The sequence below is a fragment of the Pithys albifrons genome, chromosome 10 (assembly GCF_047495875.1).
Source record: "Pithys albifrons albifrons isolate INPA30051 chromosome 10, PitAlb_v1, whole genome shotgun sequence".
Classification (NCBI taxonomy): Eukaryota; Metazoa; Chordata; class Aves; order Passeriformes; family Thamnophilidae; genus Pithys; species Pithys albifrons.
Genome location: NC_092467.1, coordinates 30,370,812 through 30,395,494, shown reverse-complemented (window position 1 = coordinate 30,395,494; position 24,683 = coordinate 30,370,812). Strand labels below are relative to the sequence as shown.

Sequence of the window (24,683 nt, the reverse complement as noted above, 5' to 3'; positions counted from 1 at the left end):
TCCTGCTGCAGGTTCATGTAAATCACTGCCCTGTAGTTCCAGGCTCCAGGGAAAAGGCAAGATTTAAATAAAACAATTTCAGCAAATATTAATGCACAACATAAAGCACACAAAACCCCCCAGACCTTTGACACTGGGCATTTATCTCAGAAGGTTTGGTATAAACCTGTTACCCACACCCTCCAAACCCACGTGCCCATTAAAAGTTGACCTGGAGGGGAAAACAGGGCGTTGTCCTTTTTTGTTTCTTTTGCAACAAAGAAAAGGCTGTTTGTGTTTGGTTTTAAGTTCACAGCCGACAAAGGCAGGCTGGTTTTGCTGGAAGACATGAAAATATGAGTAGCAAACTTTCTCAAGCTATGTATGAAATAATAAGGGAAATCTTGCCTTCCAAATTGTGCAAGATACTCCAAAACAAAATTAAAACACTGGGAAAACAAACAAACAATATACATTCTGAAGTAGAATTAAAAAGTATTGTTTCATCACTCATGGGTACTATCATGAACATATTTTCCCTTTGGGTCACACAAAGGGTGAGTGTCTGAGACCTGTCTCACTAGTGCAAAAATAAAAAAAAAAATACTAATAAACAAACACAACCCAGCCTGCTTTCTCAATTCTGAAAAATTTAAACCATGAGCAGACTTTTCTAGTTGCATCTCAGATGCTTATCCTCACTGGGGAGAAAAATTTAATATTCCTACAGCCTAAATTTCCATTAGTGAGATAATGGCACTGAGTGAACACTGATGCAAACACAGGGATGGGAGGAGGGAGTCCTGAGAACAGTCTCCAGGATATTATGCCCCAAAAATGCTGCTCCTGAGAGGCAGCTGTAGGGTTAGAGGGAGCTGAAATTTGGAGGAAGACCAAAAGTTAGTCATGGACAACTCCTACAGAGGGAAAGGCAGATACACACCTTGCAAACTAAGAAATAAATTTATTGCTTTAAGGAGCAATTATTAAATCATAGAATCGTAGAATGGATTGGGTTGGAAACGACTTCCGAGATCATCAAGTCCAACCCTTGATCCAACCCCACTGTGATCACCAGCCCAGGACACTCAGTGCCCTGGGCTGGTGATCACAGTGGGGTTGGATCAAGAAGTGGTGGATTCTCACTCAGTGCCACATCCATAGAATCACAGAATGGATTGGGTTGGAAAAAACCTCCAAGATCATCGAGTCCAACCCTTGGTCCAACTCCAGTCCCTTTACCAGATCATGGCACTCAGTGCCACGGCCAAGTTCAGCTGAAAAACCTCCAGGGATGGGGAATCCACCCCCTCTCTGGGCAGCCCATTCCAATGCCTGAGCACTCTCTCTGCACAGAATCTTTTTCTGATCTCCAACTTCATTTTCCCCTGGCAGAGCTTGAGCCCATCGTGCCCCCTTGTCCTATTGCTGAGTGCCAACTAACGTGATGCCAACTGTGCCCTGTCACCTGAGCATTCCTCCAGCTCAGCTGGATCCCAGCTCAGCCCTTGGGTCAGCTTGGAACAGCAAATCTAAGCCTCAAGCTCAAAGCTTCAGGGCTCCTTGCCAGGTGTCAGTGAGCAATTTTCAGCGTGCTCAAAAATTCCCTGCCCCTTTCCTGCATCATCACAATGAATACGGAATTCTTACCAGGCAAACAAAAAGATCAAGATACTTTTTAAGTGGCCTGTGGAATTATCTATTGGATGTCTGCATGGCTGAGTCATGGGCATTTGCAGCTCACAATAATATATTCAGATTTTTTTCTTTTCAGGAAAGAATGGGGGATTGATCCTGGAATGTCAGTTATTTTATCTGATAGGCTCTAATGAGTTCAACATAACCACGAGCATTTCAGTCAGATGAACTCTGACATCCCTTGTCACTCACTGATTTTACAAATGGGGGAGAACTCCAGGCTGCAAAAAGGCCTTTTTGTGCTGAATTGTACTTGGCCATTAGTTACAGTCAAAGAACTTGTGATTAGGTTTTAATCAGAATACCTTTTCACACGTCTTTTCTCTTACACAAACCAGCAGCCAACTCCCCACGCAGCTGAAATCCACCTAAAACATTTGGCTCCTACCAGGAAAGGCACAGGCTTGACAACATCATTTTTTCACTTTGCCCACAATGTATGTAGTGAATTTTCAGATCTTTTTGCTTCTCTCTTTGCCTCTCAGGTGAGGGCATCAAGCACGTTCTCATCTCCCTCCCTGCACTGAGGCTACAAAGTGTGGGTTGATGTCAGGGCAAGTCACATCTCCAGACCAAATGCCCCAAATTTGAGCCTTAAACTTAATTCATGACAACTCAACTGGTCTTAATTTGAAATATACCCAAAACACACATCATTCTATGTTCCTCTGAAGTCCTCTGCACTAAATTTTGTTATTTTTTCCACATTTTTTAAGGTCTATTCAACTGACTCGCAGGTGTGCTGAGATGTCCAACACACACAGGCTGAAGGGAGACCAAAAACACCACATGGGCCTGAGATTGCAGGGAAACAGATCCAGGGCCTTTCTTCCATCCACTAGGAATTCTACAAAACCAAGTGCAACACCCTGAAGGAGCCCAGGTCCAGAAACTGTCCCCTAAACCCTGTCAGGGGAACAGAGAAGGAAGAAATTCGGGAAGGAATTGTCCCTCAGGCACTCAGCAATAGGACAAGGGGGCACGATGGGCTCAAGCTCTGCCAGGGGAAATTGAAGTTGGAGATGAGAAAAATTCTTTGCAGAGAGAGTGCTCAGGGATTGGAATGGGCTGCCCAGAGAGGGGGTGGATTCCCCATCCCTGGAGGTTTTTAACCTGAGCTTGGCCATGGCACTGAGTGCCATGATCTGGTAAAGGGACTGGAGTTGGACCAAGGGTTGGACTTGATGATCTCAGAGATCTTTTCCAATCCAATCCATTCTGTGATTCTATGGATGTGGCACTGAGGGAGAATCCACCACTTCTTGATCCAACCCCACTGTGATCACCAGCCCAGGGCACTCAGTGCCCTGGGCTGGTGATCACAGTGGGGTTGGATCAAGGGTTGGACTTGATGATCTCGGAGGTCTTTTCCAACCCAATCCATTCTATGGTTCTCTGATTCTAAGTGCAACACCATTCAGGAGAAAAGGTCCAGAAACTGTCCCCTAAACCCTACCAGGGGTACAGAGAAGGAAGCAATTCAGGAAAGAATTGTCCCCTTTAATGGACACAACGCCCAGCAAGAGCAGGAAGCGTCACAAGTCAAATAGGATGGAGCTCATAAAGTAACATTTCATTACATGCCTTTTGGCCAAATACAGCTCTGTATAAAGGAAGTCTTTTATTTTTCCACAGAAGAAGTACTTGAACACCTCAAATAAAGCCGTTCCCAGCCCTGCCCTGCCCACTCACCAGTGATGTCCGCGTGCATCTGCACGAAGAGCGGGTTCTTGCTCAGCCCCCCGCACAGGAACAGTGTGCTGATGGCATGTCCTGCAGCCTCCATGCTCTCCAGAATGTGCCTCGTTCCCAGCTTCACAAAGGGAGGGAAAAACAGGCCAGGTGAGCCCAGGGGAGCAGCCACAGGAACAGAACTGCACCCCCACGGCAAAGGCATCCCCACCAACACTTGGGTTTATTTGGTGTAACAGCACCTGAAAATCCCTCTCAGTGAAGAGGTTCCAACTCTTGAGCCAAATAGCAGAACAGAACAGAAAAAGAACAGCAAATAAAAATACTATGTTTTCTGTCTTTTCAGCAAAAAGGAAAACCTGAAGAATTTTGTATTGGCTTAACTATTTCTCTTGGCCTTTGCTCTACACAAAATAAAACGTTCTGTTTCATGCCTGGATTAATTGAAACATCTCAAATGGAGGCATATTTTTAACTTTTCACTTAAAATCTCCATTCTTAGACACTCAGAACAACCAAAGCAAATGCTTTGCCATTTAAAAAAAAATTTTTTTTTCTTTTTGTTTGCTTTGCTTGCCTCCAGCTCCTCATGGAGACAACCTTCTCCCTATTTCCCTTTTTCCATTTCTCTGACAAACTATTTGGCCAAAAATAACTCCCAGTTCCTTAGAATACCTTGGAAGTCAAGTTTGAAGCGACAAAATGTCACATCCAAGGCAAAGTGTTGCCCAAGCTGCTCTTTGTAGGTGGATTCCTCACAAAGCACAAGCTGGGCAGAGTTTTTTTTTTCACAAACTAATGTTTGAGTTTTCTTTATGCCACTCTGCAAGTTCATTAAGATGCAATAAATTCATCTTCAAATAAAAGCTACTGAAAACTGAACAGGCAGAGCTCCACCACATGGAGATGTCCACAATGAATGACCAGCTCTACTCTGGACAGACCTTCAAATATATTTCTGATTTTTAGGCAAGTAGTTGAGAGGAACTGGAGCAGCCACAAGACTGGCTGACTAAATCCTACTGACACAGAGGGCTAATTTCCAAATCCACAATTTTAATTATGGAAAAATAAACTGCTCTGAGAGGAGCCTGTCTGCTCCGAACGGGCCACAATCACGGCCCCGATCGTGTTCTCAGCTGTGGCATCACGTTTGGAGCTGAATAGTTAAAGGAGATTCCCTTTCACTCCTTCTGAAATTCAAATTTATTACCAACTTCTCTCACAACATCCACACGTCAAAGACCCTGAGAAAGAACACGCTGTGAAAATGATTTTGTGTTTACCTGCCTGGAAAATTGTATTCACACAGCAATTTAAATTAAAGCCAGACTTATTTCACTGGGGGGGGAGGAGGTAACTAATTTAATCCTGGATTGGGGGAAATGCAAATTGAGGGGCTTCAAATGCAAATTTTGTATAAAAGGAATAAAGCTGAAAGGAAAACTAGAGATTAACATTCTGAGGGCAGGCCTACACTTTGTACAAGAGTTTTGCTTCCAGTTTATCTTGCACCCATTGAAGGCAGTTAATGGTGCAGGATTACTACAAGTGTTTCCTTCAATGAAAGCGAAGCTGAAATTGGGAGTGATGGAGCAAGGGAGGAAAATTAAATTTCCCAAGTGTCACATTGGCAATTAGTAAATATATCGAGTCCAAATCAACGTTCTCTGCCTACTTTTTAGTTACTGTTTCAACAGAGCTTCAGGAAAAATGAATTTCCTCGGACTTACAAGGAAAAGGAAACTTCAGGACAGCCTTTTTATATTAAATCAGCCCAATCAGGTACCAAAAAAAAAGATACTGAGCTGCTGAAGTGAGTGCCCAACACAGTATTTGTGTTTTGCAATAAAATCTGAGTTGTGTCAGACAATGAGATAATAGGTGACTTTCCCAGGATTTCCAGCAGAGAAGGTTTCCACTTGGTTGGCAGCACATAATCAGGGAGCACCTGGCCCAGACTGGGACGTTCCTTCCAGGGGCACTGTCAGTCCCTGGCATTGTCCAACCTCTCCCAGACATTCCTGTTTCAATGCTGGGATTATCCTGAAGCATCAGGTATAACTGAGCTACTTTCATCACAGAAAGGCTCAGAACTCCCAACAGTGAATTCCAGGCCAGGGTTAAATTCCTGTTATTTGCAGAAGAGGGAGGGTTAACACAAGAGATGGACAATTCCCAGTGAATTCCCAGCAGCCTCCCACCCTCTCCATCCCAGATGGCTGACCCAGCCCAGAGAAGTTGTTGTTTAACCAGGAGAGGAGTTTGGAAGTTTTCCAACTGAACAGCATTTTGTCAGGAAAACTCTCCAGTTCATCAACCTGTTAATGTTTTGCAAAAACTTTAAAAAAGAGAGAAATTTAAAAAAAAAATCACAGAAAGGCTGTCAAAGGATTTTGGTCACCGAAGGGCCCTGTGGAAAACACCCTGTGCCAGCCTTTCCAAACAACTTCTCATGAACTGGAAATCCTGGGTTCCAGAGAAAATTAGGGCAGAAAGAGGAGTATTCCAATCAAATTCCCCATGTGTGAGCTGCCAAACATCGGGAACATTCCGGGGCCTCCCTCCCTGCTCGTACATCCACCTGGACATGGGCTGGGAGTGCCACAGGAACCAGGGAATGGGGACACCGAGGGGACAGCTGCTCTCTTGGGTCTGGGAGCTGGGAACCGACCCCCAGAGCTCACTGGGGTGCAGAGTTCTGCCCCACCCACTGGGCAAGCTTGGGAAAGCCATGGATTGGGAACAACCTAAGACTTTGGGGCAGCACAGGGTCCTCTGCCAAAGCTTTTCCCCTGTCTCACCTCCCTGCAGGCAGCCCAGGATGGAACTCTGCCCCATGGACTCCCATTCTCCTCCCTCACACCTGCACCAGAGGAAAAGGCTCCATGGACAGAACTGCCATGAGGAAAAGCCTTTTGATGGGAAGATTTTCCGTCTGTTGATTGCCCTGCAGTTGGGAGCAGCCACCAACACGGACACACAACATCCTGCTCCTTTAACAAGTCCATTAAGGGAATTCATGCACTATTAGAAACCTGGTCAGCAGAAGGGAATGATCCCCCTTCTTTTATGACAATTTAGTCCTTCTTTTATGCACTTAAAAAGCCTTACAGCAATGGCTTGGATCGTGGCCAGGTAGATAAGGGCAAGTTCATCCAGACCCCGGGACAACGTTAGTCCAACAACCTGTGCAAAGATCAAAAAGAAAATGGACAAATCCAGTCAACATAAAACTCTATTATTTTCTACAGCTTCTTGTTGTAACAAGTTTCAAGTGCTAATTCCAAGCCTTACTCCTGTGAGCTGTACACATAATGTCATGTTAAACATGTTATTCCTGATCTGGGGAAGAACCACACAAATTATTCCTGCCCTTGCAAAGAAATGAAGAACAAACAGCACATTGTATGGGATTAGAGATGGATTAACTCTGACAGTTTTATGTTATGACTCAGATATTGCTCGTGAATGTATTTAATGCAATAATATGAAAATGCTATTACATAAAAATAACTTTTTAAAAGCATTTCTCCCCCTCCCATTTGAGCACCCTAACACTGAAACACAATTAATAATTAAATACTCTATCTTAGCCTCCTTTACCCTGACATAAATCAATACTGCACTGTAGTTACTTTGGATTAATATCAGCACAGCCTTAATTGGAACAGAAAAAGTGGGTTGTTATTACCAGGACTTGCATAGAGCAATTCTGATTCTGCTGCAGCATATAATTTTTTCATAAAATAAAGCAAGTATTATTAAGACCCAAAAATATACAGGCCTTTTTTATTCTTTTAATGTTTCCCTCATTTGTGATTTAAATGCTGCAGTGCTTTTACTCTTTCCTACCTCAGCCTCAGACACAGCAGGTTTTGGTGCTGGTGATGGTCACTTCAAGGACAAAATGTCACTTTGAAGGACATTTTTGCATCAATCACCAGGTATTTTGATATCACCAAATGATGCCCTTATGATGTTCTTCTGTCATAGTTCTGCTCTTGTGTCCCAGATGATCCACCACAACAAGCTCAGTGAAGAGAAGCATCCAAACACTTAAAGATGGGCTGGAAAGCTCTTTAAATCAAGCAACCTGTGATCAGAATATTTCATGCCTTTCCCAGGTAGGTTTACCCAAACTTGTGTTGAAATTCATTGCACCAAATACACAAAATTTGGTGGACCAGCAGCAAGAGCCATGAAATGTCATTCCTAGGAAAGATCCTGGGACACACACAACATTCCTCATATTTTTGGAAAAGAAATGTGGCTGTAGTGATAGCTCAGTGACCTCTGGTTTTCTACAGAAACATCAGCACCCTTCAAAATGCAGCAAGAAACCCAAATCCTATGGGACAGTGTAAAGGAGGAGTACACTCAAAACTGAAGAAAAGCTCCTTCCAAACTACTTTTCTTTTCTTTTTTTTTTTACCCTGTATTGACCTTTTTGCAAAGAGAGGCTGTTTCTTACCATGCCCTTTAGTGTCAGATCTGTTAAGGGAGATCTGTTACCATGGAAATCTGGCCAAACATGTAAATCAACAGTGAGGAAACCCACAGGCAAGGACTTCTTAATCAGCTCCAGGTGACTGTTCAAGTATGTGTATATACTGTGAGCACTACAGAAAAACAAGTTGGAGACAGAGGGGGGAGGTTATTCATCAAACATCAGACATTTGCACTCCCAGCAAATGCCCCAAACCCACCAAAGAACAGCAAACCCCCCAAGCCCACGGCACTGAGGGGTGTCCATCTGCTCCACAGACCACCTGAATTCCTGAATTCCACAGGAGGGGGGAGCTGATGTGACCTTGAGTTTGTCCATGGACTCCTGCAGGTCCCTGGAGGAGCCAGAGCTGGTGGATATTTGGGGGCTGTTGATGCCTGTCCCAAACCGAGCAAGGAAAGCTGGAGAGGGAGGAGTGGGGAAGATTCCAGACAGAAATGAAAATCAAATTCCTTTGCAAATGTTTAAAAATTTCTCTGATTAATCAATAGCATGGAGAGCTTTGCTATTTTAGATCATAATTATTTCAGTGTGTGTTATGATTAAAATGCAGCAGCAAGGGTGGAGGAGAGAAAGTGAGTGGCTGCTATTTTAGGGAGGAGCCCACCATGTGCCTAAAAATGATTGTACTTAAGTCCAGATGCTACACCCAACTCCACAGCATCCAACAGGCTTTTCTCCTGGACTCAGGACTAATGGGGAATTTCTCAGTGCCTTGGCTTGCAGTGACTCTGGTGACATTCCATTTAAAAAATGTTGCAATTACGCTTGGAATATTTTCTCAGACACTCACCCCATCACAAACAAATCCATAGATATTTTTCAGCTCCTTGGAAATCTCCGAGTGGGGCATTTAATTCTAGACATGTGGGTCAATAAGAGCATCTAACCCTAATTACAATTGATTAGTCATTGTCTCATCCAGTGCAGAGCCAAACAGTGATATTCATTTAGCCTCTACATGTATATTCAATCATGCACTAATGAGATCCCTGAGGGAATTCACCATATGCTTTACTAGTTTGACTTCTGACCTGCCAGCAGCTGTATATTTATACTTTGCATTCAACCATTCACTGCATGTTTTTCCAATTATACCTTACCATGTGTATGCTATCAGAGGATATCACTCAAAATGAACTACACTTGGAAGGCATTAAAATAACTAATTTACTTCATTATTTGCATCCTTTAAAACCTACTTTATGTGTCTTCCTGGACCTGAATTATGATAATTTTGAGGTCACAATCATTTTTCCCCCTTGTTGTAGAAGTGGCCCTGTTTCCTCCATCCCAAAAGATTGCACTGTGAGCAGGACATGCTAAGGTTAAAGTTGTTTTATTTCCAGTCTAAATCATGGCTTGACTGTTGGGAAGCAAAAAAAGAAAAGCTTCCCTCAACCCCAGACCCACCTCTGTCCTGCTTGGTTGTCTCACAAGGATCAGCCGTTTGTGCAGCTCTGTCAGAACACAAGGACTGAACAGAAAGAGGCTGAAGTTGAGCCAAACATGCTTAAAACCCACAGAACCTTGGAATTACCCTTTTATTTTTTCCCCACAATTTTTTAATTTTAGTTTTTTCTTCATATAGATGAAAGCTCAAGGGACTACATTTGGGCTGAGTGATTGGAAAAATCTCTCAAACACTTGCCAGTTCCTCTTTGTACCATCTTTGTGTTGTACAGATATTACACCATTATCTTACAGAGCTTTTTCTGTTCAGTTCTGTGAGAATCCATCAGTGGCAGCTGCATTTGACCTGCAGGGCCATTGCTCTGAAAAAAGGAACTGTGTTGAAAGTGGGGAATAAGAAATCAATGCAAGTGTGCCCAGAGTTATATTCACACTTGGGACATAATTCCAGAAAGCATCAAGAGGTTGGTATTTAACCTGCTCAGGAATGCTGGGAGATGCCAGCAGGGATCTTTCAGGGAAAAATCTAAACATTCCAGATTTCTAAATAAAAAAAAAGGACTCTAAACCAACTAGAAGTAGAGAAAACTGCCAAACATGGTTATTTTGTTCTGCTTGAATGACCCCAGAATGGCTGAGGGTACTGTGTGTGTAACAACAAAGCTTGATTTTTAGGAGACATCTCTTTCCATGGCTCTGAGGTGTGTAGGAAAGGGAATTCTGCCCTAAAACACTGCACTTCACCAAGTGCTGGGGGCACACACACTTTGCTGCCAGTCAGACACTTTTCTCCTCTTAAAATATTACAAATGGTCGCTCCAGGAAATAGAATTATTTAAACTTTAGACCATACATGATCACATTATTTCATTTATTTTCATTTCCTCCTCTAACCTGCTTGGATTTAACACATCAGTGATGGTTCAATGTCAGACCCACACAACGTGTAGGCTGAAGAGCCAAAGTGATGCATCACAGCAATTTCTGCAACTCACTGAAATGCCTGGAAAAACCCAAGTTTTGTTGCTTGCAGAGTGTGCCAATCAGTTTGATCAAATGCTAAACTTGCTGTCCAGAAAATCCTCATGTAATTCAGTCCACTTCCAGTAAAAGAAGGAGAAAGAGAAGGTGGGAATAGCACTGGGAGGGTTGCACAGGCTGGTCCTCAGCAGGAGCTGCTTGTCTGAGCCTCTCACGCCCTTACAAGTTCCCAAAATTACTGCCTGGGTGATAAATGCAGCTGGAAAATGCTCTGCTGTGGGCAAAGCCACGGGAGGAGATGCAAGGAGAAACTTCTGAGATGAGCTCAGTTGGTTCAAACTTGGATGTAACAATGCCAAGGTCATGGGTTCAATCCTCTGTGTGGGTCATTGACTTGAGAGTTGGACTCGATGGTCCTTGTGGGTCCTTCCAGCTCAGAACAGTCTGGGATTCTGTGAGTCTGAGCTGCTCCACTCGCCATTCCAAACCTGCTCACTGGCAGCAGGAGGAGAAAGGGAGGGCAGGGTTGGGAGGCAGGAGTGGGTGAGAGGCAGCAGAAGGCACCAGGCAGGGATTTGTGACCTCAGATGTTCCTTTTTTAATGACCCAGACAAGCATGTGCTGAACTCCCAGCACTGCACCAGCCGTGGGCAGGAGAGGTGATGTGGAATTGCACACCCAAGCATGGAATTCTTATCTTGTTTCCCTTCTCTGGCCATTTGCAGTGGCTGAAATTCCTACACCCACATAGAGAATATCCTAAACAGAGTAAGGCAGATTCTCTGCACTGTCTGCTGAGGTTTCCAGGCAGATAATTCATCACCAATAATCCTCCAAAACAAGATACTGTGTTTGAAGGGAGCAGACAAGAAGGATGGAAGGAGAATATTCACAAAGGCCTGGAGTGACAGGACAAGGGGAATGGCTTCACACTGACACAGGGCAGGGTTGGATGGGATAGGGGGAGGAAATTCTTCCCTGTGAGGGTGGGGAGAGGCTGGAATGGATTTCCCAGAGAAGCTGTGGCTGCCCCATCCCTGAAGTGTCCAAGGCCAGGTTGGACAGGGCTTGGAGCAACCTGGGACAGTGGAAGGTGTCCCTGCCATGGCAGGGGGTGGAATGAGATGGGCTTTAAAGTCTCTTCCAACCCAAACCATTCTCTGATTCCACAATTATTAAGTATAAGACTTAATGTAGGCAAACACTGCTGTCTATGATAAGGTCAAAGCTTGAGCTCTACATGTGAACAGAAGCAAAAAAATAAGGAGAAAAAATCAGTTCACGTTGCAAAGTTCCCGATTTTTGTTTGTTCAATTTAAATTCTTTAAATTTAACAAATATTTCAGAAGGGCAGGGAGAAATTAGTAAGTGAATTGTTTACTAAATTTAGAGCTATCCAAACATTTCATTAGTAGAGTAATATCTAGAAAGCATTAGAAAAATATCATTGAGCAAATTAACTTAATACAATACCACCACTCTTTTAATAAAATATTACAACTCTTGTTATCAGTGCTATTCTACAGTTTTACTGACTGCAGGAGACTCCCATCCAAAGTTATGACATCACAGCCTCAGATAACATGGAGTTCTACTCCCAATATTCTGTATTTAGTGACTTGAGCCCAGCACACTCCCAAGTTTTGCACTCCAGCATTAGCTGTGGTCACTCAGCTCAGGATCAGCCCAGCAGACACAAGCAGGCTGCTCTACAGCCACTTTCCCAACAACAAAAAACTGGTTTCTCCTGGCATTACAGACTAAACTGTTTGTCCCATGCTCGTGCTTCTTATGGGGGCACTGGAAAACTGGCCTGGAAGCCAAAATCCTGGAAAAGCCCCAGATCAATCTTTATTCCAAACATACATAAATGCATTTATTTCCTGATTTCCTTTTTCAGAGAACAACAAAGAGAATTCTAGGAAGCATGACCCTGTTTCATACTGATTGAAGTCCAATGCATTTCTGGGAATCCTGGTCAAGTTCTTCACAAACAAGTAAGACAGTGGGCCCTGCAAGGGATGGAGGGTCATGCAGAGGCTCCAGGTAGCTCTGTCCTCCCAGGAGGACTGAAAACAGCCCTGTACCTGCACATCTGATACATGGATCAGGACTGACCCTGGTCTTTTAGAGCAGAGGCATGAACTGAACAGAAAATGTCAGGTTTGCTGGTTTCTTCCTAAATCCAAGGAGGGAAAAAGACACTAAAGAGAATCAAATTGACATCCAGTGTGCCCAGCTGTTCAGCTGAGACCTCTCTGGGAGTGATGTGAACCATCTCAAAAGGAATCCAAGCCAAAACTGCTCGACAAGGCCGGACCTGACAGACAATTCTGGTCTGTCTTCCTCCCCTCCTAAAGCAGATCAGAGTAAAATCCCACACTGCACACAACCTCCTGCTCCAGGAATCCTGGAGTTACCTCCAAGCCACTCCTGCATCTTGAGTTTTGAGTGCAAATCCATCCTGGGATTCTCTGTTCTACTTGTGCTGCCACGAAGGAGTTTTCCATAGGGTGGCCACACCTCCCTTTAGATTCCTAATTAAGCAATATCTCATCCTTGGAGCTTAATTGTGTCACCTACACATTAAGACACATTGTCAGCCCAGGGCACAGAGACAGGGATCAAGAGATACCCTGGGCTGGAGAGGAAGTTGGAAAGCAGTAAGTTAATACCCCACTTGGCTATGCCAAAGGTATCGGAGGGGAGTTTCAAGCTTTCATCTTTGAGCAACCACCTGGCAGGTCTTTGTCAATACCTCCAGCCCACTGTCAGCCTGTTAACTGCCCTGTTCCAGAGTAAGGACCCTGCTGGGAGCACCCTGTGCCATCAGCTGGTGAGGCAGGGATGGAATGAAGGAGGGACACTGACCTGGCTGCAGCTTTCGACTGTAACTCTGGGAAGGCGACGTGGCCTCGGACCACGTGATCGATCTGAAAAAGAGAAAAGCAACATTTGGGGGATGGTTCCATCTTCAAACTTCAGTCCTGGAAAAGGGTAAGGCAGGGGCATAATTTCAAAAAGACAAGAGAGCTTCTAAGTTACTCCTGAAGTGTTAAATCATAGTGAAGCCAATGGCAAAACTCCCACTGACATCCATTAACAGCGAGAAAAAACATCCAACCCTGCACCAAAACCAGGGATTGGGATGGGCTGCCCAGAGAGGGGGTGGATTCCCCATCCCTGGAGGTTTTTAACCTGAGCTTGGCCGTGGCACTGAGTGCCATGATCTGGCAAAGGGACTGGAGTTGGACCAAGGGTTGGACTTGATGATCTCGGAGGTCTTTTCCAACCCAATCCATTCTATGATTCTATGAAAATGCCAAGTGTGCAGCTCCTCAGTAGGACAGCAAGGTGAAAGGATGATGCTCTTCCTGTCTCCACCACCACCTGACAGCATGTTCTCTGCTCTCTCCCATTCTCCTGCATGCAAATCCTCATTGGAATTCTACCAGGAGCATCTTCTTGGCCCAGATCCCCACATCCTCCTGCATCACACTGTTGCAATAAAGCACGAGGTGTGTTGTCATCCTGATGGATCCTTCATACATCCATTGCAGGAAACAAAATGTATACCCTGAGAGGCAATTACTGCTATAAAAGGAGATCAATATAAGCTCTGTCTTACACTGAATTTATAAATCAGCTTGTCCTTTCAGTCCACAGTGGTTACCATTACTCACAAAACAAAGTATCAGGTAGAATAATGTGGGCTTTTAAGACAATAATTCAGCATGTTTTGTGGCCTCTTGGTAATATCCCATCAGAGGTGACAGGAAAAGCTAAGGAGGTAAAAAACTAGAGCTGCTCAAGAGCACTGAGTACTTTTGGCAATACCTGTGGGCAGAAAATCACAGCAGGATTTAATTTTTAACAGCATGAGACTAGTCCTGACCCAGTGCAGGAGAACATATAATGAAGCAAACACATCTGAGCAGAGCAATGAAAATAATGCCTGTTCTCCCTGAGATTGGCATCAGACACAACCCAAACATGTGTCTGCATGAGAAACAAAGCTCAGGCCTGAATTCTGAGTCTTGCATAATCCCCCCAGAACAGAGAGGCAGCTCATAAACTCAGAAATAAATCTATAAATAAACATCACATATGTGTGTGTGTGTGCTGGGAAAACACTTCTACAGAAAACTGGTGCAGGAGTTAGGAAGGGAGATGGTTAAATGCCCTTAATTCAAGACAAGAGGACTTCCTAATCCTTCATTTTGACTCTATCTGAATCAGTATTCAAACAGATTTCTTTTGCAGCTGTATCAAAGAAAAAATTAATTAGAGCCTTCTAAAGGGAAGTGTGTAATTCTACTTTTGAGGAGTTGAATAGACTTCAAATTTTATGAAAATAATTCACCTTGGGGGCATTGATCAAGCAATGAAAAGAATGCAAAATATGTCCTTGGTTTGGTTTGTTTACAGAAAACTTAAGGAGAAAGCAGGATCTTAAAAATCTTCAGCTTTAGGATGACAGAGAGAATGAATGAACTGCACCCTCCACACAGAGCACATGCCCTGTGTCCTCCCTGTGTGTTTTCTGTCCACACAACCTCAAGAAAAGCACATCAGATACTCTGAGAGTGTTTTAATAACACAATTTCCTTAATATTGCTGACACCTCTTCAAGCTGACTTTTGTTAGGGGTCCCAACAAAACTGTGCATTTTTTCCAGCAATTTCTTTAATGGTTCAGGAATGTCTCATTCTCTGGTACAAGAACTAAAATGATTTTTTAAATCATCTTTTTGAAATGCCCAAACTGTCCCTGGACATTTGAAGTGTGGAACCTCCCTGAGCCAGCTGAGGAAAACACTGACTTGCTGTATCCTCTTTGGAGCTTATCTAAGAGTATTTACCTGCTTTGGATTAAGCACGTGGGAGACTTCCCTCTCTAAAGTGTTTTAGAAAAGAAACACAAAAGATTTGCCATTTTTCCTTTTAAAGTGGTACTGGTATGAGCATCTATTTATTATTTTATGTATGTAATGTGTTTTATATACATACATATAATTTAGTTTTACTTCTGGTTGTAGCAGTTACCTATAAAAGAGGTAACTGCTACCTATAAAAGAGACTTTTTGTCCCAGCCCAATCTTGACCTGAGGTCTTGGTGGCACTTTTGGACTCAAGCCTAAAGAGTGTTACCCACATCTAGCCCTTCTTTACATGTGATATCAGTGGTTTAGTCCTGATTGCCTTTCTGCAAATGAGAAAATTCCCTTTTTAGTGAATCCAGCTTGGCTTTCATTTTTATTGGTAAATTAGACTAACCTAATAGAGTTAAGACTCTTTGTATGCAGGGAAAGCATTGAGGTGACAGGATGACATGTTTCTATCTTACTATCTGTCCATTCAAAACATCTTTCACTTACGCCCGTGAATGAGCACAAGTGATCTGTGTAACACAATATGTGTCATTTTCTTTATCTCCAAATTTATCTCTGCTAAAGTAAAGAATGAAGCCCATTTGCCTGTAAGATAACAATAATCATCACCACATAAAAGGAAGACGTGCCCCATAATTAATCCCTTATCCATATGCTAATTAACAGCTTGGAAGGGACACAACAATCAGGTGATTGTTAATTGCTTTCAGGGATCTCCCCTGACCTTGCAGAGGTGCTTCAGGCAGAGCTGGCAGTGCAGTGACCCCAGATGGCAGCCGTGATGCCAGACCTCCCCTCCTGGACTCTGTGTGCCCCCAAACACCTACCAGTTTTCCTGTAGCACTTTGGCCTCCCTCATTCAGCCACAGTCCAGGCACCATTGCAGAGAAATACGGTCCCCAAACACCAGGCACAAAAATGGGCTTTTCACTGACCTGTAAAAAGCAAAAGAAAGTTCTGGTGAATCAAACTGCTCCACAAAGCAGGGACTTCACAAGCAATGATTGGCAGCCATGGGAGTTCAAGACTGAAACAATTCCTGCTCCTCCACTGGGAGTTACCAGCAGGAGTGGAGATCCACAGGTAGAGATTTACCCCAGGGAGGATGTGGAGAAACAAGTCCTCAACTTGCATCATTGTCCCAGCTGCAGCTTCTGCCTGGCCAAGCAGAAAGGAAGAACTTTCAGGAATAGGAGCTGTATTTTACAGGGAGAGGGAAACTGCCTCAATTGGAATGAACAGTCAAATTCAACACTCTGTTGACTGTGTGGTTGGTGATGGGTGTTTGCAGAGCTGGGAATCAGGAGGGAATCCTGCTGCCAGAGGGCAGTGATGTCCCCAGGACCTGCTGGCAGTGGAACTTCAGGCTCCAGGGCTCCCACAGAGCTGCCAGGAGAGTTGGGTGCCTTGGGTGGGAGCTGCAAACCAGGGCTGGGCAAAGGGGCATGTGCTGGGTTTGGCCAACAGGAACCACTGCCTGGGTAAGGGTCAGATCCTGCCCCTTCCTCAGGCTCAGCTTCACACCCCCCACTCCTGCCCTCGCTGCACTGTGAAGGCAGAGCAAGGCAGGTATCTGAGCACTGGCCTGCGGAGAGAACAGGTCCCTTTGCCCACAGATGCCCCCCCTGTGTGCAGTGAGAGCTGCCCCACACAGGGCTCCAGTGGTTACACCACTCAGGATGTGGGAGATTGTGGTTCAGTTCCTTTCTCTGCTTCAGAAGATGCAAATCACGTTTATAAGGGTGAAGGGCTTTGTCCTTCCTCTTTTAAAGCTGTTTCACTTTCAGGAGACCACACAGACTCTCACTCTGGTTCAGCAGGATGCCTGAGGAGGTAACACTGTGCAGTCCAGCAGGGCCCAGCACACAGTGGGAATGGGACAGAGCAATTTGTGTTCTATTCTTGCTCCACAGACTGGTTGTGCATTCCCCAGTGGTTGAACAGAATTCTTCCAAGGGCAGCTGCAGAAGACAGGTCATCATCCCCTGCCAGGCTACCTGCTTCTCTTGGAAGCAGGATTCAGGTCCTCTCTTCCATGTAGCCAGGATTCCAGTGGGAAGAGAGAACAGCAGTGCAGTCCCACACCAGCACACTGTGCACTTCCCACCAGCCCCATCATGTTAATGGGTGCCTAAATCTGCAACTGTTGTTTTCCAGAAGATGGGAACTGCTCCCAGAGAAGGAAATAAGAGGATTAATTCCTTAACAAAACAAGTCTGAACGTTTCCAATGCTGGAACAGCACAAAAGAGCAGTCTTAGTCAATGGGACGTCTTTTTTTATATATTCAGACCTTGCTCTTCATTAGCAAAATTTCAGAGCCATTGAAAGGTGCTTAAGGTTTGCTATTGATCCAACAGGACCTGCATTTCATGTCAGAACAGTTTGGAGGAGTAACTAAAAATCGATGCCTGTTCCTGTTAACCACGATGAACATTCTCCCTATATTTATACAGGCCAAACTTTAAAGATGGTTTTTGCTAGCAAAGAGCCAAGATGCTCCAAGATGCAGTTTCCTGGCATTTGTGCCTCACACATGCTTAGAAATACAGCAGCAGGGAGGTTTCTGCACAAACAATGGTCTGCTCCAGCCATAAACTCACAGTACAGCTGATTCTTGTCATGAAGTTCGGCAGGAAAACAAAACAACAGAAATTTGTTTCTCAAAATACATCAGCACAGTGTCAAGGAATGGTGGTCCCTCTCAGGAAGGGATGTGACAAGCACAGGAATCTTGCTCAGCTCTCCCTTGTCAGCCCTAAAGCCCCGACTTCTCTCCCTCAAGATGTGTGTGCACATGTCTGTGTGTCTGTGCAGATCTTGGCTGGCTGATCCCATTAAAGAGCAAGAATTGCTGCGCTGGATTTGCAAAGGCTTTTATGACTCCAAGTGGCCAAAGCTACGTCAAAACCACTGCAAAGACATTTGGTTTTGTTTTGTTTGCTCCTAAAACTACAAATTAATACAGCTTTGAGTTTTCATCACCTCCATGGGGCAAGGCTTCTTTTACCATTTCAACAACAAAATGAAGTGCAAGAAAAAGCAAATCCTAAAATAAGCTGATTCTTAGACCTACTCCACATCTCTGACCTTACTGAGAACACACCATGTGGTCAAAATTACCATCAGTATCTGCTCCAAACTGGTGCTGGAGGTGTGGGGAGGACCCAAAAACCTCATCTCGTTCCCATCCTATGGCTGTGGACACAGCACGAGGCTCTGCAGGTGACAAGGAACATTTGGGGCAGGAGGAGCCTGGGGTTTGAAGACTTATCTCAGAATATTTTTGATGCAGCAAACTTTGCAGTGTTCTGTAGTCTGCTGAAGGAAAAAATCTGGTTACACCACATGGATCAAGTTCAATTCCAGCTGCTGTGTAGTCTGAAAAAATAAATAGCCAAAGAACACTGAGGGCATAAAGATGCTTTATGAAATCAGGGGACAGTCAAGAAGGATAAAATAGTTTATAAAATACAAAACAAAGCCCACACCTCCTTCTATCAGTCCACAATTCACCAAATTGTCCCATATGTCTGGTAACACCAAAAGGTTGAGATTCATTCAAAGCTCAAACTCTCCCTGCAGCCAGAACTTCTGGCCTAGTCCTTTGGACTCCCACAGCAATTTGCCAGGACAGGATATTTCCATGCTGGCTCTTCTCAAACTCCACTGAGACCTTCCTATCATCTTCCTCCTGAAGTTCCATCTGTACCATTCCTGCAAACTTTCCACATGTGAACAGAGCAAATGAGGGAGTTGGGAATTGCCACAGTGATGGATAAAGCCAGTGGGGTATCAGGTTTGCTGCTGTGGGATCTTCTAAGTGGGATAAAGAACCTTGGCTATCAGGCTTTATTTGGTGATGGGGCACCACCAGATCTCCTTTTCCCCCCTCTCACTTAAGAGGTTTAATGTACATTTTGCACACTCTGGGTCTTGATGCACTGGGGGAGTGAGAAAAAGGGGAATAACATTCTCCCCCAAACAGACACAGAGTCTTTGAGAAGCACCAGGGAGAACATCCTTCTGTAGCTCTGTGCATAAGGAACAGCAAATGGTTTCCATTTCCCCTCCTTCAAATATTTGGACAGTGATTAAGTCTTTCAAGCCATGCAGCAGCTGGCATTTGTATTTTCGTAACAAAAGGTCCAAATTCTGTTTGAGTACATCCCACCAAAACACATGACTAGACAGGAGTGTAAGGCTGGAGAAATAGTGCAAAGTTTGCCACAGAGCCCAGAAGAAAAGCTCAGTTTGCCAGTTCAGGGCTATTTTGGTTACAGTAATACCACGTCTCTTTTGTAGCTTTCAGCTGCCTTCAGACATTCTCATGGTGATATAGGAGGATCAGTGTCATTATTTTTTTTCCTTTAATGAGCTTAAGAAAATCCTTAATCTTTTTAGTAGAAAAACAACATGTGTTTTAGATTTATGGGCAATTGATTTTTATTTTGAAAGCAAATAAGAGATGTCATCCTTCCATGGGAGTTAAAATATGAATTCAAAGGGAGCCTCAGATTTTCTGCCTCGCATTTAACCGAAATTCCTCCTGTGACACACTGGCACTATGAGCCATATTCATGTTTGTTATCTTTTACACAGAGTGAAACTGAAACACAGAGAGGATTTCCTCTGCTAGACCTGAGAATGATCTCAGCACAGCAGAGCAGCAGGAGCTGGAGGGTGGGGGATGAGAAGCTGAACCTGCTCACACTTTGAGTCATGAGACACATCTATAAATATTCCAGTTGATGGTGTTCACACAGAGGCTGCTGCCCCGACATGTGGGGATTATCCCCAAGGATCACACCCAGCCATGCAATCCCACCTCACAGCTGCTCTACCTGCACATGGGGAAGAATCCTCTTGTGCAAGGAAATGCCATTTTCCCATGTCTCCCCAACACACACGTTCCCACTTCCTCAGCCCCACCATTCCAGGTGAAATGAGCACTCAGCATTCCAAGATTCCTGCTCGTTTGAAGGGAGAGTTCAACACCTTCTGGAAGGGAGAAGGAGGGGAATAAAGTTCTGTCTGGGAGGGTTTAACCTCAACGTGTGCTTTATAAAAGATCATACTAATATGTAAGATATGTAAACATTATAGAGCAATCAGAAACAAATGAAAAGATGAATTCAGTTTAATGATACTCAGCTGTGCTGCAAGTGCCAGAAGGCACTTTTTGTTATGAATAGATCATTTGGATGAGTTACAGAGCAGATTTGAACCCTAGGAAAATCAGTGTCAAACCACCTCAGATCACAAGGTATCAGCAGGACATCTGGCAGCCCAGAGCAATGAAAAATGGCTTTAAAATATATAAACCTCTATAGAACCAAGCTAAAGTATGAGAGGACCTGCTTAAATGGCACTAATATGAGATCTGTAATGTACTTAATTTATTTTAGTCCTTCCCACTCGTCTCTCCCTTTAAAACAAAAAGAGGCAAAAAAGTTCATTTGTATTATAAAAGTCTGTGTGGAAAAAGGCAGGCTGGGCTCAGTCAGAGCTCCTGGGGGTGAATCAGGGCAGGCAGTGCCTTCCTCCAAAGCCAGGTCAGCTTTCAGGACTGTCACTTGGTCCCAGGACAGGACAGAACCCAGACCTTCCCAGAGGAGCATCTCCCAGGCATCCAGCCATCCCTTAAAAGGAGCAAGTGGCAGTGGGAGATTTATTTCCCTTGGCTTTGCTTGGCCACACCAGCCATAATGCTCAGGCACTTGCTTGGGTTTCCTCCTCAGTTTCATGGAAATGTTACGGCAATCAGAGACAGGATAAAATAAACCAGCCCGTGCTGGTGAGAGCAGGTTTGGGGCATCCTGGATTTCAGCAGAGTTTTCTTCCTCAGCTGACACCATCTGTTGCTGGTGTAGGTTTGCACAAACTGCTTCAGGAACAGACTGAGAATTTGGCTGTTACCTGAAAGGTAAATCTTTATATTAAGGTACACTTGGTATACCCATCTTGGGCCATTTGCATTTCTGCTTTCCAATACAGAAAAGATCTGGCAGCATTCTGGTATCACTGTCAGATTCTCTGTTTACTTGCAGTAATCACATTTCTGTGGAGCTCTTCTTGACTTACACTCACTCACATGAAAGCAAAATCAAACCTTCACTCTACTGTCACAACTTTCCAGAGCAGCCCTTTGCTAAGGAGAAGCTAAGTCAGAAAATCTGTTTGAAAATCACCTCACTTATCAGCTCCTATAGCCAGAAATGCAGAATAACAGCTGCTTTTGTTAGGCTGAGACAGGTATGAAGAAAAGATCCAAGACATTAATGGAGAGCAGGGAGAGAAACAAGGGAAAGCACCGGATCAGTCACCAACTAATAAATGCCCTTTACAGTTCAGCACTTTGATCAGTGACAAGTCAAATACTTTCATTAACTTCTCTGCTGATTTTTAACTTTCAAAGTTTCTGCCTGACTGTGGGTTGAGAATACTGACATTTATTCGGGTCAGGGGCTTCACATCGAGGCAGAAAATCCTGTATTAAGAAAACTGTATCATTTTGCTTCTGCTGACAGATGGGTCTTATACAGCTCCTCGACCCCAACTCTCTGACAAAGAATGAAAGAGATTCTTGAAAAAAAAAAAGAGAGAGAGAATTCAAAGGGAAACCCAAGAATGTTTCATTTTTAGGTTTCTGGTTCAAAGTTAGGTCATAGCAATAGCTACTGAATGTGTGATTTAATAACAGCACTTGCTGGTGGCATTTATATTAACGGGGTGGGGTTGGGGCATGAAATTGTGTTTGCAGAGAACTGATGCCTACTCTAAAATTGCCATCCTGGCATTATTTCTCAAGCACTAAATGGGTTTAAAACAAAGCTCCCCCATAGCTCTGAAGGCAATTCTCAAAGTTAAACCCATGGTGCATACAGTCAGCTTTTAATGTGTATATTATTAGCAATAACTACATATAAACACATAACAACATCCCAGCTTTACCCTGATGCAAAACACACTTCAAAAAATAAGCTCTTGGAACACAAGAAATGCACTTCAGAACACAAAGGAAATTAAAATCTAGTAATATTCCAATTCCTACAGGTCATCCAGTACCAGCAATGTATTTGCCTGTGTTTTCAGCTCAGGTCCCCTGGCATCACGGGTTTGCTATGGCAGAGTCCCCCAGCTCTGCCCCACCTGGCAGGGTGGCACCCCCTGAGCCAGCCACGGTGACAGATTTACTCTGCAATGATATTAAAACCAGGCCACAGAAATGTTTGCACAGAGCTCAGTTTATCCCACTGGAAGGATGGAATTTGCTTGAGTGACAACAACACAGAGAGAGGACATGGACTGTGGGGTTCTGCCTCAGCACACCCACCCACGGGTGGGTTTGGTAACCTGGTTACATCCAGCTGAAGAATTATGGGTTATGTGACACAAAATACTCTCACAAGTGCCTTGCTGAACATGCACCCCATTGCTTATGGCCAAGGCCACAGAGAGCTGGGGAGTTATTAAACCTCAGGGAGTCTCATTTAGTTCTGAGAATGGCAACAGAACCAATCGAAGCAGAACAAAATTCTCCAACGATGTCCCTCAAGGTTGTGCTACAACAACAACAACACAACACTCAAAGCCATCTGGCAACGTTTCTGCAGCACAAGATACTACAAGATAAGATTGTGGAGCCAGGCAAGGTGGGCAAAGGCAGACAGGTTGGTCTCTTCTCCCAGGCACTCAGCAATAGGACAAGGGGGCACAGGCTCAAGCTCTGCCAGGGGAAATTGAAGTTGGAGATGAGAAAAAAATTCTTTGCAGAGAGAGTGCTCAGGGATTGGAATGGGCTGCCCAGAGAGGGGGTGGATTCCACATCCCTGGAGGTTTTTAACCTGAGCTTGGCCGTGGCACTGAGTGCCATGATCTGGTAAAGGGACTGGAGTTGGCCCAAGGGTTGGACATGATGATCTCGGAGGTCTTTCCCAACCCCATCCATTCTGTGATTCTGTGAAAGGGAGATCCAAACCAGAAACCATCACACAACAGAATGCCCAGAGCATGAACTTATGGCCAGAGAGTGGCCTGGGGGAGGGAAGCTGAAGCAGAAACATCTTCAGTATTATTTCTTGCCCAAGGTGGCTCCTGCTGTGCTGGCTTTGTGTCCCTGTGTTCCCTTGGTGGCTCTGCAGGTTCCAGCACATCCCAGCCCAGCAAGGGTCAGTGCAGCTCATCTCAGAGAAGTTGGGGGACAACACTGAAACAAAGATCTTTTTATTTTTCCTGCTCACTTTGTAAGTGGTAACATCACAAACTTGTCTGACAAAAATCAAACCAGTCACAACCACGGTAAGAGGCTGAAGTAAAAATAACCAGAATTGGAAACATACAGAGAGGATGTACCAAGTGCAGACTTGGATCTGAAACTTCTAATGATGATTTGGGCTCATATCCCAGTTCAATCCCTGCATTAGTTATTTCCCAGACAAAACTCCCAGTACAACCAAAAACCAGGGGACACAAATGGGTTCTTAGGGACTTTTATGCCCTCTTATTGCAAAGACTCACCCCTGTGAGAAGGGCAGCGAAATGTGAATGACACACACACAGAACTATTTCTAATTTTCTAAATTCTCCATAAAACATTAACTGGTCTATGAACTAGAGACCAAACAAAGTATGTGATTAATACCCACTAAGGAAACCACACTCCCAGGGCAACCTCATTGCTCCATCTCTGAAAATACTGTAGGTGAGTTATGTGTTGGGACTACATCCTGCACAACCTGGCTTCCTATCTAACAAGAAGTAATTTGAGTAAAACTTCACTCAGGTTATTAAACATTTGCATGGTGAGATTTTTATTCAAGGCTAAATAAGGAAAGGTATTTGAAAAGTGTTTAAACCTTATGATTTTTAATAAAAGAATAGGTTAACTCACAATAATATTAGTTATTCAGGTTGTGTTTAGTTTATATTTATTGGTGTAAGGGGAAATTCATACAGACCAGCAGCTCAAGAGAAGAAGAGAAGAGAAGAAGGTGGAAGGAAGAAAAGGAGGAGGAGGGAGAGAAGGAGAAAGAGGGAGAGGAGGAGAAAGAGGGAGAGAAGGAGAAAGAGGGAGAGAAGGAGAAAGAGGGAGAGAAGGAGAAAGAGGGAGAGAAGGAGAAGGAGGAAGAAGAGGAGGGAGAGAAGGAGGAGGAGGGAGAGAAAAAAAGGAGGAGAAGGAAGAAAAAAAAAAGGAGAAGGAAGAGAAAAAAAGGAGAAGGAAGAGGAAGAGAAGGAAGAGAAGAAGAATGACTTGACTAGACATGCTTCTCACCAAGGAAGAAGACCACATACTCAAACATTTACAGCTTTAAAACAAACCCACCAGCAGAATGTATAAGGCAGTGAGGGTTTGGGGGTTCCCCCTTTCACCCAGAGGATGCTGGATCTTAAAACAGTTAAAAACCGACAACTACAACAATAACAAAATCAAATTTAGCAAAGAGACAGCCCTATTTTACTCAGCTGCATTTTAAACATGAAACAGGTCAGGCCCTTGGCAAGAGCAGGGAATGCAAGA

General features: G+C 44.1%; 1 protein-coding gene across 11 annotated transcripts in view; it reads right to left on the bottom strand.

The window, feature by feature from the left end:
* The window catches only part of FGGY (FGGY carbohydrate kinase domain containing), a 146,236-nt gene that overhangs the window by 39,795 nt on the left and 81,758 nt on the right, over positions 1–24,683 (bottom strand). For all 11 annotated transcript variants that reach the window (XR_011698629.1, XR_011698630.1, XR_011698631.1 and 8 more), the window contains 5 exons: positions 15,992–16,099; positions 13,145–13,206; positions 7,844–7,991; positions 6,484–6,558; positions 3,370–3,490 (listed from right to left, as the gene is read on the bottom strand). Coding sequence is in view for 8 of the 11 variants with exons in the window: in XM_071565052.1 (XP_071421153.1) it covers positions 3,370–3,490; positions 6,484–6,558; positions 7,844–7,991; positions 13,145–13,206; positions 15,992–16,099 (514 nt within the window). In the remaining 3 variants the exon portion in view is untranslated. The remainder of the gene's footprint in view (positions 1–3,369; positions 3,491–6,483; positions 6,559–7,843; positions 7,992–13,144; positions 13,207–15,991; positions 16,100–24,683) is intronic.